The sequence below is a fragment of the Pectinophora gossypiella genome, chromosome 6, assembly GCF_024362695.1.
Source record: "Pectinophora gossypiella chromosome 6, ilPecGoss1.1, whole genome shotgun sequence".
In the NCBI taxonomy this organism is placed as follows: domain Eukaryota; kingdom Metazoa; phylum Arthropoda; class Insecta; order Lepidoptera; family Gelechiidae; genus Pectinophora; species Pectinophora gossypiella.
This window is the reverse complement of record NC_065409.1, coordinates 17,340,134-17,353,981: the sequence shown is the minus strand read 5'-3', so window position 1 is coordinate 17,353,981 and position 13,848 is coordinate 17,340,134. Positions and strand designations below refer to the sequence as shown.

At 43.6% G+C, this 13,848-nt stretch overlaps 1 protein-coding gene across 1 annotated transcript; it reads right to left on the bottom strand.

Moving 5' to 3' along the window:
• Positions 1-6,762: 6,762 nt before the first annotated feature.
• LOC126367747 (uncharacterized) lies at positions 6,763-11,144 on the bottom strand. Its single transcript, XM_050011461.1, has 3 exons — positions 11,081-11,144; positions 9,037-10,861; positions 6,763-8,963 (listed from the first exon to the last, which is right to left on the bottom strand). Exons 1-3 carry the CDS (start codon positions 11,092-11,094, stop codon positions 7,296-7,298), a joined length of 3,507 nt encoding a protein of 1,168 aa, XP_049867418.1. The 5' UTR covers positions 11,095-11,144; the 3' UTR covers positions 6,763-7,295.
• Between the last annotated feature and the right edge of the window lie 2,704 nt (positions 11,145-13,848).

The following is a 13,848-nucleotide window of genomic DNA, read 5'->3' as shown; positions in this document are numbered from 1 at the left end:
AAAATACTAAATATTTAATTTCTCGCTTCGAATTTTGCTAGCGCATGGTGTCAAACGCTTTCGTCAAGTCAATTAAAATTGGAAAATACTTTTTCGTTTTATCGTAATTTTCTACGAAAGAGGAGCGGGGGCGCGGATATGAACCCAACGTGGTGTGATGGTTTCCAGGTACGGCATCTACCCGCTGACGGCGTACGGCTGGCGCGGCTGCCGCGCGGCGGCGGGCGGCGGGCGCGGCTGCGGGCGCGCGGCGGCGCGCTCGGCCGGCGCCGCGCCCGCGCCGCCCGCCATGCCGCCCGCGCGCGACGTGGAGACGCGCCGCGTCGTCAACATGATGTGCTCGCTGTGCGCGCACCCCGCGCACCCCGCACACCCCGCGCCGCCCGCCGCGCTCGACCCGCCGCCGCACGACCTGCTGGTATGTACGGCCATTCCGGTGATCGACCTCTTTTACAATTTCAATGTTATAATAACATTAATTGTCCGACAGATGACGATCTTGCTGCGCATGGACGACAAAATGAACCGGCAGCTGACGTGCGCCGTTTCGCGCCGAGACTCCGCACCTGCGCTGGCACACGAACTCGTGCAACTCGGGTTCATACATGAGGTACTTATACCGTTCAACACCTAAAAAGTCGATAATAAACTTTTTGTTTAGTATATTTATAATCATTTTGATGCAAAACATCGAATTAATTAACATACGTTATATTACTAACATCTTTCATTATTATGTCCGTTCCAAACAATGTAGCCCGTAAAATCTTTTGCAATTTGTACAATCATCCCCTAAGGGGATAAATAAAAAACTGTTTCTTTTGCAGTATACTGTTAAGCATATTGGCAAATCATAAAAGAATAATTTCCCCATACAATTTTTACCTACTGTCACTTCATCCCCTTAGGGGATGAATTGTCAAAAATCGTTTATGTGCCTAAGTCAGAGAAGAAAGTCATCTAAGTCAATTGCCTCATAAAAAAACTCGCGATCAACAAACCACCACCACCAAATCGCCAGTCAGCCAAATCTCGATGTTCGCAGGCGGACCGCGACAAGATCTGCCGCCTCATGGAGGAGTCGCTGCGCACCAGCTTCGGGCCGCCGCCGCGCGCCGCCGCCGCCCCCCCCCCCGCCGCCGCCCCCGCCGCCCCCGCCGCCGCCAGCTAGTGGCCGCCGCGCCCCGCCCCGCGCCCGCCCCGCGACGCACATCCAGGTTGCCTGCACTGTGTATTCACTTGAGTTCCGGACGGACACCGCTGGGGGAGGGAGGCGATGACTGCGGCGAGTATGAACCACCCGCGCGTGGGATAAAGTCGGCGTAACCAAGAATTGGAAGACGACCACTTTCCGATAGCACTGTATGAAATACACTTTATTACTATCCTTGTCCTATTATCTTTCATCAGCTAAAATATCATAATCCAGAATTAGGGAGGGAGGGAGGTAGACCTAGCAAATGCAATATTGTTCGATAACGACAAACTAATCGAGCCGTTTATTGTTAGGGAGAAGGTTATGAGAATGGTAATAAAGTTATGTTTTAAATTTTATCATAAAGTGGATGTCTCTTCGCCGCTCCTGTTTTGCACTGACTATTAATCGCAGCCGTCATCGTAATATACCCCCGCCGGAATCCAGTTCGCAACACATTACGTTGAACTTTAGTGAGTCTTTATGTAGTCACTCGATGATACGTACATCTGTAAACTTCTGTGAGAGACTTGTTGTCACTTTTTATATTTATCAGAATCTGCATATGTGGGGTCATATCGATTCTGTCCTGATAAGCTAGAAAGAAATGCAGTCAAAGTTCATGTTTTAATATCATACTGAATTCGGCCGGCGAACTGACTGCGTCTATAAAATTATGCGTCATTCGCCAATCGTCAGAATCAGTATGTTTCCACATATTTTTACAGTAGTGCTATTTTAGTTTATTTATTAATTATTGTTACATTTTGTAACTTTTCACTTAGGTACCAAGGTTAATACAAGAACTTAAAAAGTTAAGTATCTGAACCTGAACAGGGTAATAATGTGGGATGGCTTATTTAATTATTACTGCTTAGTAAATTTAAACTTTAAAATCTTAGTCGCATTTAATATTAGTCACCCTTTCACTATCACTTTAGCATCTAAGTGACTATTGAATAGTAGCGGTCCCATATTGTTACCCTGGGGTACTACAAAAATCCTTTTATTTTTGTAAGTGGCTTTACTTTTGTTGTACAAGTGACTACCACGTGAATATCCACGGGATCAATCGCTAGTATTGTATCACCTGGGGCGTCAGGAATATCATATAAATATCTAGTTTAGCTCCAGGCGGGTCGGCCTTCCTTTACTGAATTACTTCCGAGCACTAGCTTTTAGTCTCGCCGTTTTACGATAGTATTGCGTTAGCATTTTGGAAATATAAGAACATTTGGAAAGCTACGAATCATACTATCGTAATGTACTTGGGTCGCGTATATAACTTATAATATTGTATTTACTGTGACGGCCGTTGCTTCGGCCTAGTGTTCACAAGATGTATAAGTTTATATGTAACCTCGGCATAATGTATAATGTAACAAGGTCTATTTTAGCTAAGTAGCAGCGGGCCGTGTTAGCATTTGATAAGTCCGCATGAACCGCCCGCGGTAGGTTAGCGCGTATTTATACAAGAGGGTCTTATGAAGAGATTTTTGTATCGCCGTAATACGTATTTTTGCATGTGAACTGTTTGAGGCGTCGGGTTACGTCGATCATTACTCGAGTTCTTTGAACGATCCTGTCGTGGTCATTATAAACACCTAAATTTAATACACGTGAGAATCAAAGCGCCGGCGGAAGCCAAGCTGCTTAAACATCCGCTGTCGCGTGAACTGCGAATGACGATGGACATGGACGCTGAAAAGAAAGGAGTAATTGCAATTGTTGACTGTTATCTCTAGTTTCTAATTACTTATGGCTTAATACAAGCTTTATATAAAACATCCCCCCCTCATACGCTGGAACCAATCTAACGCCCTGTCATTATTCATCACTACCTACTCGTACTATTACAACAGCTTTTGCGGGCATTATCTGTGAAAGGTTCCAGTGTTGTGGCTCATTGTATGAATTCCGGTTAGATTCGTACTCCCTTGTCACAATGTTTCATAAGAAATGTCGCGAGTCACAGGGTTGTAATCGCGGAGGCGCGGCGTGGCGTGTGCACGTCGCGCGTGCACGCACGTGCGTACGTGCAGTATATACGTGCAGTGCGTACGTGCAGGCGGCGCTACGTGCACACGCGTGCATTGCGCCTCCGAATGCTGCTAGTCGAGTGAATCTATATCCGAGATGCCGATTCGTGTAAATTATTAAATCGATACGCTTTCCTAACGAGAATTGTAAAAATATCGTCACTTAGACAAATTGTAAATTTTAGAAAATATGTGTCGGAAAGGTTCATAGGCATAGTTCGGACATCGAGAATGCTTTAGTTTGTAGAATTTGTATGAATGTGTAAATGTAACAAATGATATTTAAAAATATTTAATTGATTACATTAATGATTATAATTATATGTATAGTGAGGCTTCCTCTTAGAGCTTTATGGATGTGGTTTAAGTATACGGAAAATTGAACATACTCACTATGAGGATAAGGTTTAAATTTGTGCTGTACTCGCGTTAAAACTGTTATTATTGGAAATATGTTTAGTTGTCAGCTCTAAGGAATTGTTTGTATATCACGAGATTAAGCTTAAGCGGACTGTTTATTTAAAATTGTAGGAACAGTGGTACCATGAGTCTCACAATTACCGAGGAAGTGTGCCGCAGCGGGCCTCCCGCAGTGCGGCCGCGACGCGTCAATTGCGAGCTGTGTGATAGCTAGGTAACATGTACTGCATTTATACACGTCGGCGTGTGCAGTGTGGAGCGCGACCGTGTGGTGGTGCTGCTGGCTGCATGTATGGACTGTGTGGTCTCCACACCGACGGCACCTTGTTCCTAATTATGTTCCGATCGTTCTTTTTGGTGCTTATTCCGAATTTATGTAAAAATTGTCGTCGTTTTATTTATTTTAAATTTACGTTCGGTTAACGCTAGTGGTGCCAAAAATATGAGGTGCCAATATGAATGATAATTCTTTTAGTTTAGAACGTCGATAGCTGTTTCAATTCAAAATCGACCGACTTCCAGCTTGCGCTCTAGCCATTGCCTTGTAAGATGTACCGGTGAGTGATCCTCATACAGAAAGTCGGCTACATTGTACCTCTCGCAACTTCCAAGCTACGTTTATTCCGAATACTTCGCTTGATATATAAACTGTGAACAAATATTAATACTCGAGAGCGTACAGTATAAGCCGCAGTGGAACAACGCTCCGTAATTATTTGAGCACATATCGAGACGCAGACAGTGTGGGAGTGTTGAGCGAGGTTGTGTCGCCGGCGCGCGCCGCACGCGGTACGGTCTGCATGCGTCACGTGTGCACGCCACGTGTGCATGCGATGCGTGCACGCGTGACGTGTGCATGCGATGCGTGCACGCGTGACGTGTGCATGCGATGCGTGCATGCGTCACGTGTGCATGCGATGCGTGCACGCGTCACATGTGCATGCGATGCGTGCATGCGTCACGTGTGCGTGCGATGCGTGCACGCGTCACGTGTGTATGCGATGCGTGCGTGCGATACGTGCACGCGTGCGCCGCGACGCCGGCGCTGTAGTTGTAGTGCAAACGAAAGACTGGCTAATGTAACGAGGTAGGTATGATAAGATGGGCCGCTCTCTCCGACTCTCTACTACCCTTTGCTTAAAAATCACCTGTATTATAACATAACGGTTATGCTGAAGAATTTTTGCTTCAGGTCTAATTCCCGTCACTCAGAATTGCGCCAGAAATTGTTATTTTGTTAGTTGTAATAGTCTCTGTATGCAATAAACTAACGTAACGTACATGGCGAATATCAAATATTTGTGTCGTAACTCTGATTGATTGAATAAGACCCTAAGTGAAACTTCATAAGAATGACCTATAAAAAGATACCCATAAGAAGGTTTTAGCAGATTTAAGGTATTAATTTAATAGAGCCTTAGAGGACCTAGTCACGATGATATCGAGTAGACAGCCGGAGCGAGCGACGTCGGGAGGCAGGTATCTAGCAAGTAAAGTGACGTGTCCTTGTAAATATTCGCTTTTAGTCTAAACTATGAACTATTATAGTTATAACTGGAACTACATGCAGTGTATGGTTATAAGTCTGAAATGTTACTCGGCAGCTCTAACACAGCCTTATATATTTATAGACCACCTTGTAACATCATATCGATACAACGTTAATGTATGGAATATGCAATGAAAATAGTTTGGAAGGGATAACTTACACTGAGCGAATGGAAGCTAAGGAACAAGAGTTTGACTGTTGTTCGACTGTCAATGTGAACCACGCCTAGCATCCTGCAAGGTGATATAATTATGTATTTTCTTTTTTAATAATTAAGACCAAATTAATCTGGTCATGTGACATCCTGCCCTATTGTGTACTTTCTTCAGGACGAGATAATGGCAATATTGTGATCACAAAAAAGTCATTAATCAAGACAAACCTACACCTGCTTTCCCCGTGGGAAATAGGCGTGAGTTTATGTATGGAATAAAACTAAGAGTAAAATACAGACACAAATATAAACACAGTCAAATAACAGTTAAGTGGCTAGTTTCTAAAGATATTTCTATTGAAAACAGAATTTCCATTAGCTCACCGTTAATTGTCCCAAGAAGAACAGTATGGTCAGGGTTTGTATGAGAGTTGTCAAGCAATAATATCCAACGCGTCCCATTTAGCCGTTCGCTTGTATTTATTTAAATTTTAAGTTTATCATTCATTTATATGTTATATCGATGATTTTATGCATATGTTGTAGATTACAATGTTATGTTCACTTTCACTCCGACGCTATAAGCGAGACATTTTCCAAATAATACCATATTTTTATTATTACAAATAAAACTGCAATTTGTAATAGCAATATGGACGAATGTTTGGTGTCCTACTTTAATAACTGGCAGTAAGAGATTCCGCGGCATTAGTTCCTTGTTACTCAACAATGCGCTTCTTTCATATTGTCTTTGTTTTATTTTTATTTTTTTTTATTTTAACGTTAAAAATGGACACATTTATTAACACTTAAATTATTTAAATATTTTACCAATCAGTTTTGTAAATAATTTGCGACCCTTGTTCTGGTTTTTGTTTTATCCAAAGACGTGATGTGTTCATTTATGGAAAAATGTCTTTTTTATTTTATTTGTGTTTTTTTTATGAATTGAGATTGTAAAATAATTTATTTATTGGATCCAGCGTTGCATTTCCACTCTACGCCGTGCGCCCGCGCCGGCCGCACCAGAGTATAACAATGTAATTTAGGTATAACTACTCTTATCGTATATAATTATGCTCAAAGTGACGTATAACCCATTACAAGTGATCGAACGATCGAGTGATGTTTGCATACTATTCTAAAATGAAAATGTCAATAAAATGGTATTTTAAAAAGTACGCTGTATCTTCATTGTTCGCCCTTTAATAGGTATTATGAATTCATTGGAAGAAGAATGACTTATTGTATGAGGAAAGTTACATCAATAATGATTAAGAGTTTGATATCCTGTTAATATTATTGTCTTTAGTTATCATAATATTCAGTGGACGTGTTATAAATAGGCATAAAAGTAATTTACAACATTCGAGGATGTTTTTACAAAATTCAAATGAGATATATGTTTGGTTTGTACAACACTTTATTGTTTCAGTCACATACACACACTTCCTAAAATATGTCACACGTTTGATCACACGCTCGTTATTTATAATAAGCATCATTCGAACAGCCATGCTCAACCTGCCTATGGCCATAATACCTGGTATATAAGATAGTTTCTCTACATGACTCTACAGGACTAAGGTAATTGAGGACAGCTGTCTGGACGTCCCATATACTGAGAATAAACACTACGTGCTTTTAAAACATGCATATTTCACTCTTCCAATAATTTTGTAAATCTTTACATCTTCAATACACAATAGTACTTTAGTAACAACTAATTAATTTACAATTCTTTGGAATAATTGTATCGACGTGTACATCCAATGCTACAAAATCGAATAGACTAAGTAAGTATAAATAATTTAAGTACATAAAGCTTGTCGGTAGATCAGTCCGGAGTGGGGCCCACTTGCATGTCGAGGCATCATCAGGCGTAATTAAATATGTTTACACAATACAGTCCTTGCGTCGGCCACGTGTGAGCGCAGCTCATAACCGCAGGCGGTAGGGCGGCGGCGGGTGGCGCGGCTCGGCCTGCTCCTTCTCCTCCTCCTCGGGCACGTAGTAGTGCAGCTCGTAGGCCGGCGACAGCTCCACCGTGCGCTCGCACAGCGGGTCGAAGCGCTTGGGCAGCCGGCCCGCGCGCTGGATGGCCTGCGCGTCCTCGTACAGGCGCTTCATGAAGGCCGTGGACGAGGCGCCGCGGCCCTCCGCCGCCAGCTGCGAGTGCACCACCGACGTGTTGTACAGCACCGGGAAGTCCGCCTTGAACCGCTCGCTGTTCTGGTTGAAGTTCTCCACGAACTTGTCGAGCACGTCCTTGCGGAACTGCGCCTCGTAGTCGTAGTAGTCGCCGGGCGGCGCGGGCGGCACGCGCGCGTTGGCCGTGACGCCGCGCAGCGGCTCGTCCGTGGCGGCCGCGCCGTCGTCCGCCTTCACCGCCTCGTCCAGGAAGTCGCGCAGGTGCTTGATGACGTACGTGGCGCGGTTCACCTCCGGGTCCACCATGTTGAACCCGCTGTGGTCGCCGGCCGGCGGCTGCGTGAGGTACACGCTCTTGCCGAGGTCGGGCGGGCGCCGCGCGATGTCGTTGGGCCGGTGCTGCTCGTACTTGTTGCGCGGGAACTGGTATGCGGGCTGCGAGGCGGTCGCCGGCGTCGTCTGCGTCACGCGGCTCGGCACGTCTTTGTACGTGTACGCGTTGATCTTCCTCTGGAAATCCGTGTCGTAGTCGTTGACGACGACCTTCTGTTTCTCCCTGGGAGGGAAGTACTGTATGGTGGGTCTCCTGTCGGGCAGGAATGTGCGCAGCGTGGGGGGCGGCGTGTAGGTGGCGGGGGCGGGCGGCGGCGTGTCGCGGCTCTTGGCCGGCGTGATGTACTTCTTCAAGTCTATGTTTGGTAGAGTATAGTCTGGCTCGTCAGAGTCGTCAGATTCATACTCGTCGATCACTTTCTTGGTTTTTAATGTGGTAGTCTCCAGTTCGTCGTCCATTTCTATAGCCGGGGTGGTTGTCTGTTTGTTATAATCCAACTCAGGGAGTGTCGTGGTCGTAAAGTCAACGTCTTTGGCAGTCATCAAGTCTGCGAAGTATCCGGGGCTCACGGAGGTCATCTTCTCTCCCGAGTCAGAGTAGTCTGTGTACACGGTCTCGCCGTACTGGTTGATCTTCTTCTTCTTGGACTTTCTCTTTTCTGCGATCTTCTCGAGTCGTTCGCGGAGTTCCGGCTCCTCGCCTTTGTTGAACTTCTCCAAAAGATTCAATTCGGATTCCGTCTTATTTTTCAAAACTTGAGTGAAAGGCTTTGAGGAAGTGTTGTTGTTAACTTTAACCACGATGCCCAATGAGTTGAGCCCCTCGATCCTCCAGCTGTTGTCGTCAGGGTTGCGGACGAAAGGCTTCGGTGGCTGTACTTCGATTTTCTTCAGCGGCTTATAATTTGGGCTTACAGTGTAGAGGCCGCCGTTCTTTACTCTCTCCGCACTGATTGGTTTGACACTGAGCTTGTCTTCACTGGAACTGTCCTGGTTGGATTCGGCGCTCTGCATCGGCGGAGTTTTACTACTATCGATGACGTCTCGCTGCCGCTGAGTGTATTCCACGGTATCACTTAGTATTTCTTCTTTCATAAGCTCTTCATTGATCGCGTCCTCGGCCTGTGTGGAAACATTTATTTTGATTACTACACAAAAAAATGGGTTAATTATAAAATGGTATTATTATACGTACCAGTTGGCTTTGCGATGCCATGCTACTGCTTTTCTGAGCTAATAATGGAGTCGTCTTATTCTCAGGAATACGTTTATCGGTTACCAACGTTTCACTTGTTCCAACAGATCTTTGACTGGTAGTGGTTGCTTTTTCGGTTGCGAGTGTAGCTCTTGAAGAGTGATCTAAAAATCCGGCTCGTTTGGATGACACAATGTCAAATCTAGTTGTCATATCGCTAGTTGTATCTGTTTCTGACGACATTGTTGAAGTTTCTTCTGTAGAGGAAAAGGACTCTGTTGATGTACTGGTGATTTCGTCGGTCACCGTGGAACTTAACTTGTCCAAACTCACAGTAGTCATCTTATCAAGAGCCAGAAGTTCGTTTTTTAATTCTTCTAGTGATGGTATATCAGAAGATATATTTAATGCTTTTTCCAAACTAACACTTGATTGGGCCGTCCCTGCTTGCACCAAATCATCTGTTTCCGTACTAGTCACGGCATCTGCAACTGTTGTTATCCTTTTTCTATCAATTAATGTATATCTCTTCCAATAAGGTGTAGCCGTAACTGCGCTTGAATCAGTTTTTAGCCCGTCTGGAGTTATTGGTGCATTCGTTTGCTTTGCTTCTTCCGTTGGTACCACTTCCTCCTCTACAACGGTGGTCACTTCAGATACATTGGTTGCTGATTCTGACATGGTTGTAGGCTGTGGCATCCGAGCGGTACTAGTTGTCCCATTCTGACTGCTACCATCAATATCCTTGCTTGATGATGTGTCAGTAGTAGAAACGCTACTACTAATCATGTCGACAGATTCAGTAGAATAACTAGTGTTGTTATCCTCATCTGTCCTCCATTCCTCGGTTGTCGAGAAATTTTGACTGCTACTCGTGGAAGCACTTTCGGCGTCAGTCGTGGAAGCCGTGGGGGTTGTCACAATCGTTACGTTTTTATCTGCGACATTAGTGCTGTTATCGACCGTAGTACTGTTTTCGGGAATAATACTGTTATTGGGAGAAGTACTGTTGTCTGCAGTAGTACTATTTGCAGCAGTGGCATTGTCAGCAACAGTGGTACTGTTAGCAACAATGGTACTTTTAGAAGTTGTAGTACTTTTTTCGGTATTAGTAGCTACGTAGTTTTTTCGATAATAGTTATCGACAGTAGTACTGTCCTCGGCAGTCATACTGTTATCGGCAGTTTTGTTCATGTCCGGTACTGTAACATTTAGCAGAGTTGCACTGCTTGATGTTTGATTCACTAAATTGATTTCGGCACTGGCTTGGATTTGGTCTTCACTGGTAGACTCAACCATACTCTCTGTCGTACTGGAGCTTAAGATAGAAGACGATACTACACTGGTTTGTTCTGAAGTTGTTTCTGTACTTGGTTCTGGACTCTCCGCTGGTTCCTCTGTTGAAGGCTCTATCGATGTGGATATCGACGTTGTCACCGTCCTAGTTGTAGTGGCCTTAGTTGTAGTAGGAATTATATCTCTAGTTGTACCAGGAGGCGCAGAAGTTGTTGTTAGAGTTGTAGATGTAGAAGTTGTAGTTGATGGAATAGTCGTAGTTGGAGCTGACTTGGCTGTAGCCTTCGTGGTCGTAATGACATTCTTCTGTATCTCTTCAGTCTTAGCAGTTGTCTCTATCGGCTGGGTGATGGTCGTGGTCCTGTCGAAGACATTGGCGTTGCGTCTCAAATCGTTCCTAACTGCAAGAACCGAATTCTCTGCCTGTAACAAGTCCGGCAGTTGCGTCGTCTCCGGCGCGCGGCGGATCGTGAACGCGTCCACTTGAGTCTCTATTGCCAGCTCAAGTACCAGTAAGACCGTAAAAGTCCTGAAACAAAGAAAAATAACTGTTAGTCTAGAATATTTACAACCTTGTCTAAACCTTGTCAAAGAAACCTTTCCTTATATACTGAAAGGCAAGCACTAACATGGAATTTCAGGAAATTCAAGCCCTTGGGAGTGGGCGGAAGAAGTCGTGGGTAACCTTATTATGTAAATGAGTGGTATTTTGTGCGTGTTTTCGCGACCTACATTAACGGCAGCTTACCCCGAACAGTACATGTCGCGTGTGTTACTCGCATGTGAGTGTGGAGGAGTCCGCGCGGCAGGCTGGTCGGCCGCCAAATGTCAGGGGAGCCGCTGAGGTCATCTACCGTCACACAACCACTCACAATGGGCTGTTATCAAACAAACGCCTTGCACTGTCGCGGGTCACATATTATATTAGACTGCGCTAATATTGTCTCACTTGTTTACAAAACAAAAAAGAATTACACAATTGTATTTGCGATATGTTTTGAATTTTAACGTCAGTGCGTTACGCCGCCTCTTAACAAAACACAGTACTTCCTCCGACTGACCGTTCGATACAAAAACAAAGTTATTTTTTCAATTAAGTTTTTATACTGGTCGATAAATGGATGTTCCTGGCAAAGTTAATGTTATTTTAGTCTGAGATTGATAAATTAAGAGCGTCTAGAAGGAAGAGAAACGTGCGTGAGCGCAATTAAAGTCGCACCCAAATTGGTTTCGGTTTTGGCGGACGATTTCATATTTTATCGTGATCGTATATCACTCGCATTTCTAGTTGGGTAATGTAATATCACTGGATTTAGTCATCAGTGTAACAGTGAGTAATGTAGAATTAAAACGCTATGAGCACTGGTGTTGCGTTGTACCTCATTAAGGAATGGCACGGTTCATCGCACTCAGACGATTGTGCTGTAGGAGGTATTAATTCTACTAAACGGCAAACTGAGCCGCTCTACGGAAGGAATTGGTCATCAATTCGCGTACATAACTACGGCCGAGAAACAATCTTCCACAGGGCCGACCAATTAGCTAAGCTGTTCAGCCGCAAACTAAACTAATTAAAAATAGGCGCGATGTGATGCAATGCGGTGATACAATTGATCTTCATTCATTATAGTCATCAAGAAATAGTGATGTTCTTTCTATTAAGTTGAAGACAATAATTATAATAACTGCTCGTACCCATTATTAATTTGCTACATCTACATATTCTTCTTTTCTAGTGATCCAACACACGTATGTACATAATGCCTACAATCGCATATATAGTTTCACATAATAATATGTATAATGGTGGTTCCAGTAGGTACATCATCATTAATTAAGAGCGACGCTCTTGTCGGTGCAGCATTTTCCATGCTACTTTTTTAGGGAAAAATAGGGCAGTGATTTCCCTCTTGCCTTCCGCCCCGCAGTACTCTGTCTGACGCGAGTGGGAGGGCGCGTCTCTTTGAAAGCCGTACTAGGATTCCAGTAGGTACACATCATCTAATTTTATTTAAAGTCATAGTATAAGTCAAAAGACTTATACTATAACTTTAAATAAAATTTTATTTAAAGTTATAGTATAAGTCTTTTTCTTATCCACCGAAAAGGAAAGGAACGAGTACATAAAATTTATGGAACATGTCAATTTTATGCATTAATTTAAAAATGCCTCCTAAATTGTATAATCAAACGGTTTGCATATCAGCGAGATTTCCATTTTATTCCTCCAGGTTAATCCATCATCATCAATTTAAGAGCCGCGCTCTTGTCGGTGCAGCACTTTCCATGCTACTTTTTTAGGGAAAAATAGGGCAGTGGTTTCACTCTTGCCTTCCGCCCCGCAGTACTCTGTCTGACGCGAGTGGGATGGCGCCCAGAGTAGTCTATTACGAAGCCATACTAAGACTCCTGTCCTACGCCTCTGACAGTTACTGCTGCCCTCTGTCAGGTTCCAGGTTACAGTCCCTGTGACTTGCCCCTTCCGTCCTGTATTGCCGTACCGAAGGCTCCCATCTTCGCCAGATTAATCATTCATTTAAAAATCCATCTATATTGTTTATAAAGAGCATAGCCTGGAAAGTCCTCATTATTAGACGTATTTTCACCAATAAAGTCAATGTTGCAGTAAAGCCGTCACGGTCTGTATATTGCGACCCAGAGTTTACATAGTTTGACCACCGCTGACCCCAGTCTTCACCATAATATCGTAACTTTAACATTATTAATATTATCATTATCTAAATATATCTACGCGTATGCTAATAATAACTTTTACTACTTACCTACTTGTTACTATTTATTTTTTTTAAATTATGCAGATGTGATTAAAATAATGTAATGATTACAAACGTAAGTATTTCACGAAACCGTTGGTCGGTGTTAGGAAATAATCGGCATTATCACTTTGCCGCTTATTGGAATTTTATTATTATATAAAATGTTCTTATAAACGATACGTATTAATTTTAAAAATTTATTTCTAAGTGACATCTTGGGTCCCAATTTGTAAATCGCCCGAATGGCTCGCTTTTGCAGAACAAAAATGCTGTTGACATCTGCAGCATGACCCCACAGCAAGATGCCGTACGACATTAGACTGTGGAAGTAGGCAAAATAAACTAACCGCGCGGTTTCTACATCGGTTATTAAACGATTTTTTTTGACCGCGAATGCTGCTGAGCTAAGCCTTTTGGACAACTTATCAATATGAGGACTCCATTGCAGCTTAGTGTCCAAAGTAATTCCCAAAAATACAGCAGTATCCGTGAGGTCCAGTTCCTTATTTTTTACAATAATGGAATCAAGCGGCAATTCGAAAACAAATGCCGATTAGGTAGGTATGCGATACCTACGCATAGGCATGTAGATAGCCACCTACTTACTACTTAGTGTAAGAAATTGATCAATAAAATGGTGTATTAATAACGTCATAAGATTTATAGTCTGTCTTTCACGGTTGCGCGCGCGGTGACGTTGCGCGCGGCCGCGGCGTCCGACCGTAGAGTTCACAGAATT